The 14569-nt window shown below is 51.9% G+C and overlaps 1 protein-coding gene across 1 annotated transcript in view; it reads right to left on the bottom strand.

The window, feature by feature from the left end:
• L3mbtl1 (L3MBTL histone methyl-lysine binding protein 1) overlaps positions 1-14569 on the bottom strand; it is a 29406-nt gene that overhangs the window by 4981 nt on the left and 9856 nt on the right. Inside the window, exons 8-20 of the mRNA XM_029535715.1 lie at positions 10844-10929; positions 10256-10360; positions 9377-9512; positions 9043-9134; positions 6175-6326; positions 5682-5758; positions 4910-4995; positions 4654-4764; positions 4100-4214; positions 3664-3763; positions 3300-3497; positions 3143-3192; positions 411-568 (exon numbers count right to left, since the gene is read on the bottom strand). Coding sequence (XP_029391575.1) covers positions 411-568; positions 3143-3192; positions 3300-3497; positions 3664-3763; positions 4100-4214; positions 4654-4764; positions 4910-4995; positions 5682-5758; positions 6175-6326; positions 9043-9134; positions 9377-9512; positions 10256-10360; positions 10844-10929 — 1466 coding nt within the window. The remainder of the gene's footprint in view (positions 1-410; positions 569-3142; positions 3193-3299; positions 3498-3663; positions 3764-4099; positions 4215-4653; positions 4765-4909; positions 4996-5681; positions 5759-6174; positions 6327-9042; positions 9135-9376; positions 9513-10255; positions 10361-10843; positions 10930-14569) is intronic.

Below are 14569 nucleotides of genomic sequence, written 5' to 3'. Positions count from 1 at the left end.
GAGGAGGAGGAAGAAGAAGAGGAAGAAGAGGAAGAAGAAAAGGAAAAAGAGGAAGAAGGAAGAGGAGGAGGAGAAGAGGAAGAAGAGGAAGAAGGAAGAAGAGTAGGGAAGAAGAGGAAGAAGAGGAGGAAGAGGAAGGAAGAGGAGGAGGAGAAGGAGGAAAGGAAAAGGCTGAGGAAGGGTTCTGTACCTCTTTTACTATTATTATTTCTTTTTTTTTCTTTTTTTGTTTTTTTTGTTTTTTGTTTTCTTTGTTTGTTTGTTTTTTTCGAGACAGGGTTTCTCTGTGTAGCCCTGGCTGTCCTGGAACTCATTTGGAGGACCAGGCTGGCCTCGAACTCAGAAATCCGCCTGCCTCGGCCTCCCAAGTGCTGGGATTAAAGGCGTGCCCACCGCGCCTGGCTCTGTACCTCTTCAATGGTCCACTTGGAGACGGTGGAGGCTGAGATGCCTGCCACTCCTGGCAACAGCTTGCAGTGTTGCTCCCAGCACACAGAGAGTGGGCGATCAGCGTGGGTCGGCAAGGTGGACATGAAGAGGGACTGGTGAACCACACTGGGAGGGAGGGCTAGAAGGTAAAAGCAGAACATGATGGACAGAACGAGGGACGGCCTACATCTGTGTCACAGGGGACACCGGCTGGTCAACAGACAGGACATGGCCCCTTCTGAAAGCCTGCAGGACCAGGGGGTGAGCTGGTGCTTATCCCCACTGGGTAAATGGGTTGCTTGCTCTGAGACTTCAGCACCCACTGTCTAGAGTGACCCCTAAGGATGTCTAGAGTGACTTCTAAGGATGATCTCTTGGAGTTGCTGGCCCCAAGTAGTCTCCAGTGCCCATAATCTTATCCCTGACATCAGAGGTGAGTTCTGTGTGTCCTTTCTGAAGTCCCTTTGAAGTGTGACTAATTCTCTTAGCCTAGGGTGATTCTGGCCCTAGGGGATGAGTGTTTATCAGCCCTCCAACCCTGGGCTGCCTATCACTTGCATTCTGATCTGCTCAGGATCCCCTGGCTCCACAGGTCAGGCGACGGATGCCCCTCGGCTTGGCTGACTCTTTAGCAGGCCTGCCTGCCTGCCACTCATCCCTCGGACTTTACTCAATGCATAGGCTGACAACCTGACCCCATCCTCTCCAGCAGGTCCAGGGACCTCAGGCAGCTTGGCCATTTTCCTGCAGGCCTTCCTGTGCCTTGGTCCAGAGTTCAGGATAATTGCTCTTTTTTTTTTTTTTTTTTTTAGTGCTTGCTACTAATTCTGGGTACAGAATGCAGCACGTCCAGTGCCATATTCTCTCTGGCAGCCCCTGCCTGCTACAGACCATCCTTCTCCACCTCGCTCCCTCAGCCTCAGCCTCTTGGCTCCTCATATCTCCACCCCAGGCCAGGCTGTCCCTCCCTCCCTCCAGTCTTTGCATCTCAGCCTGGGCACTGCTCATCTAAGCAGCACTGAGGGGCTGTCCCCTGTGACTGATGGTCAGCTCCTGCTATGACCCAATGGCTATGCCTCCCTTGCCTGGCCATAATTTAGGTTCTCTTCCATGCAAACCCCTTTTGGATGCCCTGGGTCCTGGTCCTACCTTAGTCATCAGAGCAGAGGCAGACTCTATTAAGCACTTACAGCACAGCTTAAAGGTTCTTTCACAGAGGTGAAAGATGTGCAGGGTCCCAGGCACATCCAGAACCTACATTGAGGTCTGCCATGGACATGTAAGGAGTCCCCAATAGAAGGCTTAGTCATGGTCAGCGTGTCCCTTTTTGGTTAAAGGCCTGCTGCTGCAGCAGGGAGCCCTCTAGGGAGGTGAGACACCTAGCCTCTGTCCCTGAGATGCCTCAGGGGCTTGGGTGAGTTCTGAGCACTTTCTTCTCCTTTGGGCCACAGGTACAACCACTGGAAAAACTGACTTTGGAGCTGGCGAGATGGCTTAGCAGGTAAAGGTACTTACTGTGACCGCCTGAGAACTTGAATTGGATTTCCCAAGCCCGTTTAAAGGTAGAAAGAGAGAACTGGCACTATGAAGTGACCTTTGACCTCCACGTGCACATCATGGCATCACACACCCACACCCCTACCCCCCCACACCCACCCCATAATCCAAGAACGGTCCATGTCCAGCAATCAGGACGTGCCCTCTGGTGGTTAGAATGTAGACCTGCAGTTGGGAGCTGACCAGGTGCCCTGTGGCCACTGTGGCAGGCAGCAGAGGGACGGGTGGCCTGCCCCTGGGCTAGCCTGTTAAGGAGAGCTGACTACTTTAACCAGACCCCCTTAGCCACACACCACACCACACAGTGGGCTCTTATCACCCTCAGCATCTGAATGATGACACCAGGCTCAAGGAATCTGCATTCACAATGAGTGGGATGCTCACACAAGTCAGACCAGTAGCGGGGACGAGTGGTTTGACAAAATACCCATCCAGACACCTGGCTTGCATGTCCAGAACTGTGGGGAATAAATGCTGCTCTTTAGGCTACCAGGTCGGTGGCCTTCTGTTACAGAAAGCCATGCAAATGGACCCAAGAGGACTTGGCACTGACACAACATTAGGGCGCAGTGCTTTAAGCCTAATGCCATGTACAGAAGTCTGGTCCAAGTTTGAATCCCAGCTCAGCCCCTCACAAGGTGAATGAGTTCACCTCTGAACCTCCCATTCCTCCCTGGTTAGACACAGCGAAGGAGGCTGGAGAGCTAGAGAGGGCGAATGAAAAGCCTGGCTCTGTAAACAGCGGGGACACTACCATCACCATTTCAGCCACTGACTCTACAAAGGTAGGCTCTACCCATGCTTGCCAGAGAGGAAAGGGAGGTTCTGAGATGTCCAGCAACTTCCTGGACACACAATTGACAGTCACGGTCTCCCGAGGAAGCCTAGAATCACAGAAGAACTGAGCAGGGCCATTGCTCCAACTTGGGGAAATACAGCACCATTTCTAAAGACTCCTAGCACATCTGCAGGAACAGATGCCACTCACGGCCGCATCCTGTGTTCTTACCACTGCTCTGTGCACCCAGAGACTCAAAACTGCAGCCTCCTCCCCATCTCCCCCTCTTCCAGGGGCCGGATATACAATCCCATCAATCACAGGACGTTCTGTGCACCCATTCGCAGGAGGACCCTGAGATGGGGGACCTGTGCTCACCTTGGAAATCTTCTTCTGGAATCTTGCGATACTTTGGAGGGCGTCCAATCCTGGAGAGAGAGGGACCAGGGCCGCAGCAAAGGATCAGTAGCTGCCTCAGGAAGACATGAGGCCCCACACCCGTGAAGCCCAGGACCTGACTCCCTGGCCTCCGCACCGGCCTTGATGGCGAGGCTTTTTCCTTGGGGACAAATTAGACGGGTTCTTCTTCCTGGCTGCGGTCTCCGAGTCGGACAGCTCCGCTTTCAGCCGGCTCTGGTTTTTCTCCACCAGCGGGCAGCCAGAGAGGCAATGGTGAGCTGTGAACTTGCCAGTGACGTGGCCGGAGCCGTCACAGCCAGGAGTGGGGCACTTCCTGGGGAGAGGAAGGCTTTAGTGGGGTGGACCCAAGTGTCTCTACAGAGCCTCCCTAACCTTGGCCCTGTGCAGGTCCTGGGGGATGCAGATGGGTCTCACCCCATAGCCGTAAATACCTGAACAATACCTGCTTCCCTCTAGGTCTCACCTGTGACTTTACTTACCGGTGGTGAAAGCTATATTTGGAGGTCTTTGTGTGGGGTGGGCTCCTGTGGCTGAGAGGGGGGCATCCCCCTGGGGAGACAGAGCTGGACTCTCTAGGCCCTGCACAGGCAGAAAGAGAAGTTGGCACAGAGTCCTGGAGACAGGCGAGTGGGACAGAGAAGTGCCAGTTTCCATGTAGGGGGAGGAGTACTCAGAATTTTTGGAGACCAGGCCCAGAGCCAAGCTGTGCCATTGCTGCCATTAAGTATCAGCTATCAGCGGGGAAGGAAGGTTTGCTGGGGCCTGTGGGCATGCCTTGGTTGAGTGTAGCAGGAAGTCCTGAGGGTTACTTAGGGGGCTAGGCATCCCAGGCTTACTGCGGGCACTGGAGCCCTGGCAGGGTTGTCAGAGATTGATAGAATGGAAAAGAGAAGAGTATCGCTGGGGGGTACACACGGAGAGGAGGCTCCAGGGGATGTCCTGTCTTGGAGCACCAGCCTGCAGGGTGGATGTCTGGGTGATCAGCATCAATCCAGAAATCATAGTTGTGACTCCAGCCATCAAAGTGGAGCTGGGGAAGAAAGGCCCTTGGGGGGGTCAGGTATTGCTCTGGGAGCCCAGCTCAGTCAGGAGGTTGGCTGGGCTCAGAGGTTCTCTCCAAGCCTAGGCCAAGATCTTGGAGAGGAAGAATACAGGGGCCACCTACATGGTGACGGCCTCTGGCCATGGATTCTCAGAGCTTCACTGGTTAAAATGCCATCATTCCCACTCAGTCCTTGTGTAGGACAAGAACTGTGAGATCTATTTTGCCGATGGTAAGGTTGGCTCAGAGAGGCAAAGGAACCTATCCAAGCCCACAAAAGCGAATCACAGCTAAGGGAAGAATGAGATCTGGGCTCTTCAGCTTCCTATCTCATGCTATGACTTTGATTTCTCTCTGAATATTCTACAGAATTCCTGTCCCACTGACCTGCCCACCCCCGGTCCCCAGCCTAGGGTCCCAGAGCCACCTTTATCCGATGATCCTCCACATCTTCCACACTGGCTACCCGGATCAGTGCTGGGTTCCGGCGGTCTACAGCCTCCAGCTTCATGTTGACCAGGAAGCTGTGAGGGGGTCGCTGTAGGGAGACAAGTGCTCTTCGGGCTAAGGCTCAGCTTGGGAGAGCTGAGGCTCCAAGAAGAGAGCTACAGGGGAGATGGTGTCTTGGCCAAGGTCCCCTTCTGGCTGGCTGACAGTTCTGGAGAGGGCAAGAGTCGACTCACCACTTTGAAGGCCCAAGTGGGCACAGCCGAGGTCCCAGTTTCTTCTAGATATTTCTCCCAGCAGAAGCTGTCAGGGTCTGGGTAGTCTGGACAAGCAGTGAGAACAGGATCTGAGCCAGCCAAGTGACCCAAGGAACTCTGTCCCCAGTCAGGACCAAGAACACGGAGGGCAGCCTGGCATGGTAGCGCACACCTTTAATCCCAGCAAAATTGGGAGGCAGAGGCAGGTGGATCTCTGTGAGTTCGAGGTCAGCCTGGTCTACAGAGTGAGTTCTAGGACAGCCAGGGCTACACAGAGAAACCCTGCCTCAAAAATGAAAACAACAACAAAACAAAACAAAACAAACAAATATAGAAGGGGGTGGAGATTCTTGGAGAAGAAACGTCCCCCATGTGACCAGTTAGCTGTTTGCATGGGGCTCCTGAGGCAGATGGATTCTGGGAAGAATAAAGCACACAGAACCCCAAGAGCTCAGAGTTGTGGGAATCCTAGCTCCTATCACGTATGACCCTATTGCTCTTAGTCCTATGCAAACCTCTGCTACACCTGGGCCTGTGGCAGTCCTAGAAGGAAGGGCGTGTGTCCTTTGCTTGAGATCTCTGCGCGCTTGAGGTAGTCATCTAACTTTCTTTTCTGAAACCCCAAGAAGTCAAGGCTCCAGGCCCTATCTGATTCTTACTCTCACGAGGTACAGGGAACACGTCTAAGATGTGAATAGACAGGAAGAAAGAAGCAGGCCTGGAAGGACGCATGCTAAGGCAGCAAGCTCACCTTGTGGAGGGGTGAGGGGCTTCCCTTGCCTCTGGCACCAGCCTACTGGGTGGATGTAGGGGCTGCTGGGGTCACACCTGAAACCCAAGAGTATATTACTGTCCCAGGGTAAATGGGGAGGGCTGAGCCTGGCGTCCGTCCCTACAGCATGGCATCAGGGACGTCTGTATCAGCCTTCTTGGCAAGAGAGACGGGTAACTGACATAGGGTCGGAACATTAATTGAAAACTCTAGCACTCCATACTAGCTAGTGGAGACCTACGAAGGGATGAGTGTGCATCTGAGCCAAGGTATTTTCTGATGAAATAGGAAAAACTGAGCCACATATCCCATGGCACTCAGATACACAGGACAGCTCACTACCTACCCCCGTCTCCCAATCTGGAACAAGATCTAAGTATCAGGAGTGGACTAGGTGGGGCCACATGCTGTCTGAGGTCCTAGAGAAGATGCCTCCCACCCCTGGTGTCTCCTCTCCAGCAGGTCCCAGTACCAGTAGTCGTAAGTATCGCCCCAGTCATCAAAATGCACCAGGAAGCGACTGTCCACCACATCGGTCACACTGGCCACACAGACGAGGGAGGGGTTCATGCGGTCCACAGCTTCCAGCTTCATGCCCACCTGGAAGCCCACCGGTGGAGTACTCTAGGAGCAAGAAGAGGGTTGCCAAAGCCAGGGCCAGGCTGGCTGGAGCTAGCCCAGAGTGCCCAGTAAACACAGTAGTGGGTTCCCTACAAGGATTGCCTGGGAGTGGGAAATGGACACAAGGGAGAAATAGGTTGGGAATGAGGGTTGCTCTGGGCCACTCAGAGACTTCCTGTCCTCCAAGGGCAATGATCTCCATAAGCTGACTTGTGGGAGAAGGTAAGCGACTGTCGGGATGTATTACCCAAAAAGTTCAGGCAGGCTGAGGACAAGTCTCTCCTACCTGAACAAGCCTTGCCATGCTTGCCTGAGGCAGCTGGGGAAGGAGTGGGATGGTTGGGAAGGAGGGGTACAGGGAATGGGAAGGGTGCTAGTACTGGCTGGGGAGTTACCACAACCAGACAAAAGCTTTAAAAAAACCAGCACCTTCTCTTCTCCCAAGATGCCCAACATGAACATCTTCTCCAAATGACATCTGTGGTCCAGGACACAATGCCAGTTAATGGCAGGGCCAGAATTCAAACAGTTTGACTTTTTAAAAAAAATCTGCACTTCCTGTCACTATAGGAGGCAGGACCCTATTAAATCATATTACCCCCAACTATAGTCTTTGGGGCAGGACTGGAATGGGAGAGCAACTGTCCCTGTGAACAGCATAGTGGAGTCTCTGCTATGTAATATGGTAACCTGGGAGGGGCACTCTACTCCTAAACTGCACAGCCAGCCTCCAGTATGGAAGTATCTTCAGTGGGGGGCTCTCTCTCTCTTTCTTTCTCCCTCACCCCCTCAGACCCTTTGCTTGGGATCATGTGATTTGTAACTACTAACAAGCTACCTGCCACCTGCCTCAGAACAGATTAAAAGCAGGAGGTGAGCTAATAGGAATGTTAGAGATAAAAGGAACAGGCTGCCAGGACGGACTTTGACCATCTTCGATAAGCTGCAGAGCAAACCAAAGGAGGGCTATCTGAGCAGAGACAAGTTAGTATCCAGGCTGTGGAGCCAGCAAGGGCCTATGATGTAGAGGGGGGAATTCGCAGCAGAAAATGCTATGGCTTAGGCGTGTCCCTTAAAGGGTCCCAGGCTGGAAGGGGTCTGGAGAACTGGGCGGGGCTGGTCACTGAGAGACTGAATCCTCATTGAAAGCAAGCTGGAGAGATGGCGCCGGTGATTAAGAGTGCTTGCTGCTCAGTCACAGGCCTGGAGCTCAGATCCCAGCACTCATGGCCTGCAAACATTTGTAACCTCAGCTCCAGGTTCCAATGCCCTCTTCTGGGCTGTGCAGCACATAAGCACCAGCATATGCACAGACAACACACACAGACCCACACAGACACACAGATTCACACAGACACACACAGATACACACAGACACATAGATACACATACACATACACACAGACTCATATAGACACATACACAGAGACCCACAGAAAAAAACACACATATAGATACACATACACACAGACCCACACAGACACATACATACACACACACAGATACACATACACACACAGAAACAGACACAGATACACACACACAGACACACACATACGCACAAACACAACAGATACACATACACACAGACCCACACAGACCCACACAGATACACATACACACAGACTCATATAGACACACACAGACACACACACATACACACAGATACACATACACGCAGACTCAGATATACATACATACAGAGATGCACACACAGATACACAGATACACAGACCCACACAGACACATACACACACACACAGACCCACACAGATACACACACACAGATACACATATACACACAGATACACACACAGACACACAGACACAGATACAAATACACACAGACCCACACAGACACATACATACACACAGATAAACACAGATACATACATACACACAGATAAACACAGAAACATACACACAGACCCACACAGATACACACACACAGATACACATACACACATAGATACACACACACAGATACACATACACACAGACACACACACAGATTCACACACACACACACACACACACACACACACAGGCTCACACATACACACACACACAGCTTGAGCCAGGCAGCAGAGGCACACACCTTTAATCCCAGCACTTAGGAGGCAGAAGCAGGCATATCTCTGAGTTCAAGGCCAGCCTGGTCTACAGAGTGAGTTCCAGGACAGGTAGGGTTACATACACCGAGAAACCCTGTCTCAAAAAAACCAAACCAAACCAAAACACAAACAAACAACCACTTCCAAACACAAAAACCAACCAACCAAAACAAAAACCCAAAAGAAGAAAAAGAAAACAAAGGAAGTTAGGAAGGAAGGAAGAAAGGAAGGCAGGCAGGCAGGCAAGTTTGTGCTTCAACGCGTCTGACTCCTGGGATCTCTTCCATACGGGTCTTCAACAGTGTGGGATTGCCTGTCATGGGGCCTCCTCAGAGGCTCAACAGACTTTCCTCTTCTGAAGCTACCAGACAAAACAACCCTCATTTCTTTCTGTATTATTTTGTTATATCAACAACAACAACAAAACAAAAAGGATGAGGGCTGGTGAGATAGTCTTTCCAGTCAGTGGCGACCAGACCAGAGCTGAGTTCCACTCCTCTGAGTCAGCTCCTGTGGCTGGCTGGGGTGGGGGTGGGGGTGGGGGATGGGGGGCAGGGGGGCCTTTGGCCTCAGGGGTAGTGCTCACTTTTACCGAGATAACTCACGTGGCTCTGGCTTACAAACAGGTGCTTGGGGGCTGCCTGAGCTTTTGTGCTGCGCAGGTAGTGGCTCCAGCTGAACTCCTCTTCCTTGTAACCTGGGCCCCTCGAGGGGGTGGGGGGAGGAACAGAGCACCTTGCAGAGGCTTGGGTCATGGTGAGGACCCCGATAATAAAGTAGAAACAGGCTGGTCTGAGGTCCCCAAGCCCCTCAGATGGAGAGGCTGTCCTGCGTTTAGGATCAAGACAAAACAACAACGGGGGGGGGGAACCCCTAAAGGGAGAAAGAGATGGTTCTGGGACTCACTGCCCTCCAGGGACCAACCCAGGGGGATCTTACCTTTGGGAAGCTGCAGCTTGTGTCCAGTCTTCTCAAACCAGCCAGCGGGATGAATGTCGGGGGAGTTGGCATTGACCCAGAAGTCGTGGCTCTCAGAGTAGCCATCAAAGTGCAGGCGCAGGCGGTAGCCACACACCTGTGAATCAGAGAAGACTCAGAGGCAGGTCAATGCCAGCAGGTGCCTCCCTCCACCTCCTTCACCTCTCCCGGACCAGCCTGCAGTCTCAGGGATCCAGGGGTCGCAGGCTCCCTGAGTCCTGAGAGTGCAAGGTGGGTTCTCTCCATAGCAGCCCCCTGCCTCCCTACACCCCAGACCAGACCGGTGGGAAGTATTACAGATTGCTCTGTGTCTCTGGGGTCTCTCTTTCTGCCACCTCCTCTTACTATACCCTCTCAAGGCACCTTGCTATGTTTACACTCTATCTCATACCCCAGGCCCAGCTCCATTGCATCTGCTTGGGATTTCCTTCTCTAGCACAGGATGGTGGCAGGCAGGCCTTCCTCGGCCTTTCCTACCCCTTGGGACAAATGGAATATGTCTTCATCTGCAAGCGCATGGTGTGTCACGACTATGGTCATCTCACACATTCCCTACCTAGAGGACAGCACCCCCACCTTTTACATCTTTGGCATGCCCCACCCCACCCCGGCCCCCAGCATAGACAACTTATACTATTGAGTAACTGCGGTGTCCTGTGGCTTCTCATCTGTTCTCCAATATTTACTTTTCGATTTCCCTATATTCCAATGGACCTCCCTGGATGCCTGGGCTTCCTGAGGCAAGGAAGTGCCTCCCTTCCATCCCCCTGTCCCTCTGCCCCTGGCTACATAGGCTCCATCACACTACATTGAAACATTGGGAGGGTATTTCCAGCTCACCTCAGCCACAGTGAGGATGAAGTACATTGACGGGTGTTGGGGGTCAATGCCTTCCAGCTTCATGCCCAGTTTGAAGCCATTCTTGTTATGGGTGACTGCCTGGGACTGTCAATGCACAGAGTGGAGAGGACCCAGCTTCCATCCGGCCTTATCCTTGCCTAGTGGGCTTGGGGTGAAGGAGCCGTCTTTAGGCTCCATCTGCCTTGCAGATGTCAAAGGGTGACTTATTTGGGCTCTGTCCTGCAGGGGTCACCAGAGGATGAGAGAGCTGCAGGACTATTCTGAAGGGCTGGGTCAGGGCTAGACTTAAGGGTTCTCTCAGCTGCCTCATGGTGAGGTCAATACTGAACCGGGTCAAAGGTTCTAGAATCCACAAGTCAGGTGGTGAGGGGTGAACTTAGAGGCCACCTCCCTATTTCTTCCTATCCAGAAAGTTCCTTACAGCGCACCCTTTTCAACTCTGGACTTCTTCATTCTGTTAGTGCATCAAGGATTGTTCAGTAGAAAACACCAAAAGGCTTGCTCTTAGTGGTGAGACCCCTGAACTGAGAGGACAAACTCTGCTTAGGCTGAAACTGCCCAACTCACGTCCTGGAAGAGGCTAACTGGGGCCGTGACGGCCTTCTGCTCCTCTAGGTAGGACTCCCAGGACCAGCCATCCTTCTCACTGGACACTGTAGAGACAAGAGAGGTGGGTTGGCTTCTGGTTTGGTCCTGGGGCATGGACAATCTTCCTGTGCCCCCTGACTGAGCTCTCGCTCCAAGCAAACCTTTGACTGTCCACCTGGACCTCTTGTCCCACTCAGCCATGACAGTGCCAGGCACGGGGGCTCAGACCTGAGGTGAGGTCACAGGATGATTTGTTTCCCCTCCACCCCCACCCAAGCCACTGTCAGCAGCAGTCCTTTGGATTATACAGCAACGATGGTCACAAAGACTCGGCCGCTCTGTTCTTGGAAATGTACCAGGTGAGGATTAGCGATGAGACCCAAGCCAGAGGACTCAATTTCAGTGCTACCTAAGCTCACTAAGGAAGAGGAAGAAATATAGAAGTGGGGGCTGAGAGGAAGAAGAAGTGGAGGAGAGAACCCACAGAAACGAGAAACCTTTCTAAACATGTTCTCCTAAGTACTTAAAGGAATAGACATACAAATGTGGATGTGACCTGGGTGTGCCCCAGCATATATGAACCAATTCCACAGTCTTTCCAGACACGTGCAATGCTGAGTGTGAGCACAGACGTGTGTCATGAGTACATGGGTTCACGGACAGAGTGTGTGCAAACATACACGCGCAGGCGCGCACACAGGCACACACAAATATGCATGTATTGGTCCTAGAACCTATGCTTTGGTCCTGTTCATACCCTAGAGTCTTAAGAGTCCTGGGAGAGGGGGCTGGAGAGATGGATTAGTGGTTAAGAGCACTTGCCCCTGCTCAGTGAGTAATGGACGAAACTGTGTGGAGAACAGATATTCTGGAGGAACGTAGTAGGGGTCTTATTCAGGACAAAGGATGCCCTGAAGAGATGTGTACTAGATTTGGCCCTGGCATCAGTCTCTTGAGAGAGTTTGAGAGCTTGACTGATTAGCTGGTGAGCAGAATACTTGTCTTGGCCCAGTGGGGTTGGGCCTTTGGGAGCTCAGGGTTTGGTGCGGTTAACTAAGGAATTTAGGCAGCTGTAGAACAAACAAGTTCCATGGAGGAACAAACCTCTTCCCGGGCTAGCAAACCAACACAAGCTTGAATGACCCAAGGTCAAGGAAGCCAGAGCATGGGGGAACTGGGTCAGTGGGTCAGTCTTGGGCAAGACCAGGAAGGATCAGTCACGTGACTCTAGCCTTGTTGGCACTTCATAAGGACCTCTTCTAGACCATGTATTACAAAACCCTCACATACTTATAACATCACAAAGCTGAGTCAATTGCCAGAAGTTAGAGCAGCCTCCCTCCCCCCAAGTCCAAGCTGACTCTTATGTGATGCAGGGGCAAGAAGAAATAAGCCCAGAGCTCAGGATGCCAGGCTAATCACACTGGTGCTGTCCCCATCCTCACTGGGATGCCACACTACCCTGTCTGACCCTTTAGCCAGACCATCACTGCTATGACCTAACCCTTCACAATACCCAGGTCTTACTTCCTAGATAATGTCCTGTTGTTGGCCTTACCCTCCACTTGCCAGCATTCTTTTTTTTTTTAATTATTATTTTTTTGATTGGATATTTTCTTTGCATTTAAAATATTTTCCCCTTTCCAGGTCTCCCCCTTGGAAGCCCCCCTATTCCATCCCCCCTCCTACTGCCTCTACGAGGGTGCTCCCCCACCCACCTACCCACTCCGAGTGTCCTCCCCTACTGGCATTCCCCTACACTGGGGCATCGAACACTCTCAGGACCAAGGGCCTCTCCTCCTACTGATGTCCAACAAGGCCAACTTCTGCCACATATGTGGCCAGCACCATGGGTCGCTCTATGTGTATTCTTTGGTTGGTGGTCCAATCTCCAGGAACTCCGGGAGTCTGGCCTGTTGACACTGTTGCTCCCTCCATGGGGCTGCAAACCCCTCAGCTCCTTCTCCAACTCCTCCATCGGGGACCCCCGAGCTCAGTCCAATGGTTGGCTGCGAGCTTCTGCCTCTGTATTTGTCAGGCTCTGGCATATCAGGCTTCCATCAGCAAGCACTTCCTGGCATCATGTCCGGGTATGGTGGCTGTCTATGGGATAGATCCCCAGGTGGGGCAGTCTCTGGATACTTTCCAGCATTCTTACCACAGACACCTCTGTTGCTCCTAGGTACTTCAATCCTGAATTTACACCCCTTTACTCATCTTTCAATAGAGCCAAGCTATAAGATGCACATGCCACGCCACTCCATGCCACATCAGACACTTCTCACAGGCATCATATTATGTTGGTCTGTCAGCTCTTACATCATCAGCCTCCTCTCACATCAATTCCTACCCTGTACCAGTCCTGTCTTTTTTAAATGTATATGGTGTCTTACATGTATGTATGTCTGTGTACCATGTGCATGCAGTGCGCACAGAGGCCAGAGAGGGCGAAAGAAAGATCCCTTAGAACTGGTTGTGAGTCACCATGTGGTTTTCTGGAGGAGCTGGTTAGTGCTTTTATTTTTTTTGGACCTCTGCTCACTCTGATTGGCCCTGCTTGCTCCGGTCAACTCCGCTCACTCTGTCCCTGCTTGCTCTGGCCCAAAGATTTATTTATTACTACACATAAGTACACTGTAGCTGACTTCAGATGCACCAGAAGAGGGCGTCAGATCTTATTACGGGTGGTTGTGAGCCACCGTGTGGTTGCTGGGAATTGAACTCAGGACCTTCGGAAGAGCAGTCAGTGCTCTTACCCGCTGAGCCACCTCGCCAGCCCTGGCTAGTGCTCTTTAGTTTTTGTTGTTTGCTTTCAAGACATGTTTCTCTGTGTAGCCCTGGCTGTCTTGGAACTCAGAGATCTGCCTCTGCCTCCCAAGTGCTCGGGTTACAGATGTAATGTATGACAGCACTACCCAGCTTATAACCAGTGCTCTTAATCACTGAGCCATCTTGACAGCCCCCACCAATGCTAACTTGGTGCTCTCATTGTACATAGCATATAACAGGCCTTTGGCCTTCTGTCTCCTGTCACGCACCACCTTGGTTTATCTTAACTATTCCTTTTACCATTTAGCTGAGCCACCTGTGTGCCCTGTCTGCTACCAGGAACTGGGACTCCAGAGATGCTGCAGGGATTCTGTACACATCATCTCCTTTAGAACTCCCAATGCCTTGAGAGGAGAGATCTTGTACTGCAGATCAGCCACTGAAAAGAGGCCTGGCTCCCACACCTCCCTGTAATAGCTGGGTCCCTTCTGTGGAAAGCCCTGGTTTCCTCTAGTTTCCTGCATCCTTCCCCACAGTGAACTTTTAGTCTCATCCCCAAGATCAAGTTAAGTCTCAAAGCTCCCGTCTGTGGTTGCACAATCTATATACTATACACTGATACTGCGACCAAGGGGCTACATGGGACTGCCATTCAGGCTGGGTTCCCTGACAAGCCATGTGGCTGTTTATAGTGAAGAAAGATCCCTCTTCTGATTGATCTACTAAGAAGAGGCATTTATATGACTGGTATGAAAGCATCACAGAGGTCATCTGTAAAACAGATACCCTCCAGCTTCCAGAGGTACTCCAGTTTCCAGGGGTGCTCCAGCTTCCAGAGGTACTCCAGTTTCCAGGGATGCTCCAGCTTCCAGGGGTGCTCCAGCTTCCAGGGGTGCTCCAGCTTCCAAGGTGCTCCAGTTTCCAGGGGTGCTCCAG

The sequence above is a fragment of the Mus pahari genome, chromosome 3, assembly GCF_900095145.1.
Source record: "Mus pahari chromosome 3, PAHARI_EIJ_v1.1, whole genome shotgun sequence".
Taxonomy (NCBI): Eukaryota; Metazoa; Chordata; class Mammalia; order Rodentia; family Muridae; genus Mus; species Mus pahari.
The sequence above is the reverse complement of the archived record's forward strand: the minus strand, read 5'-3'. Positions and strand labels throughout refer to the sequence as shown.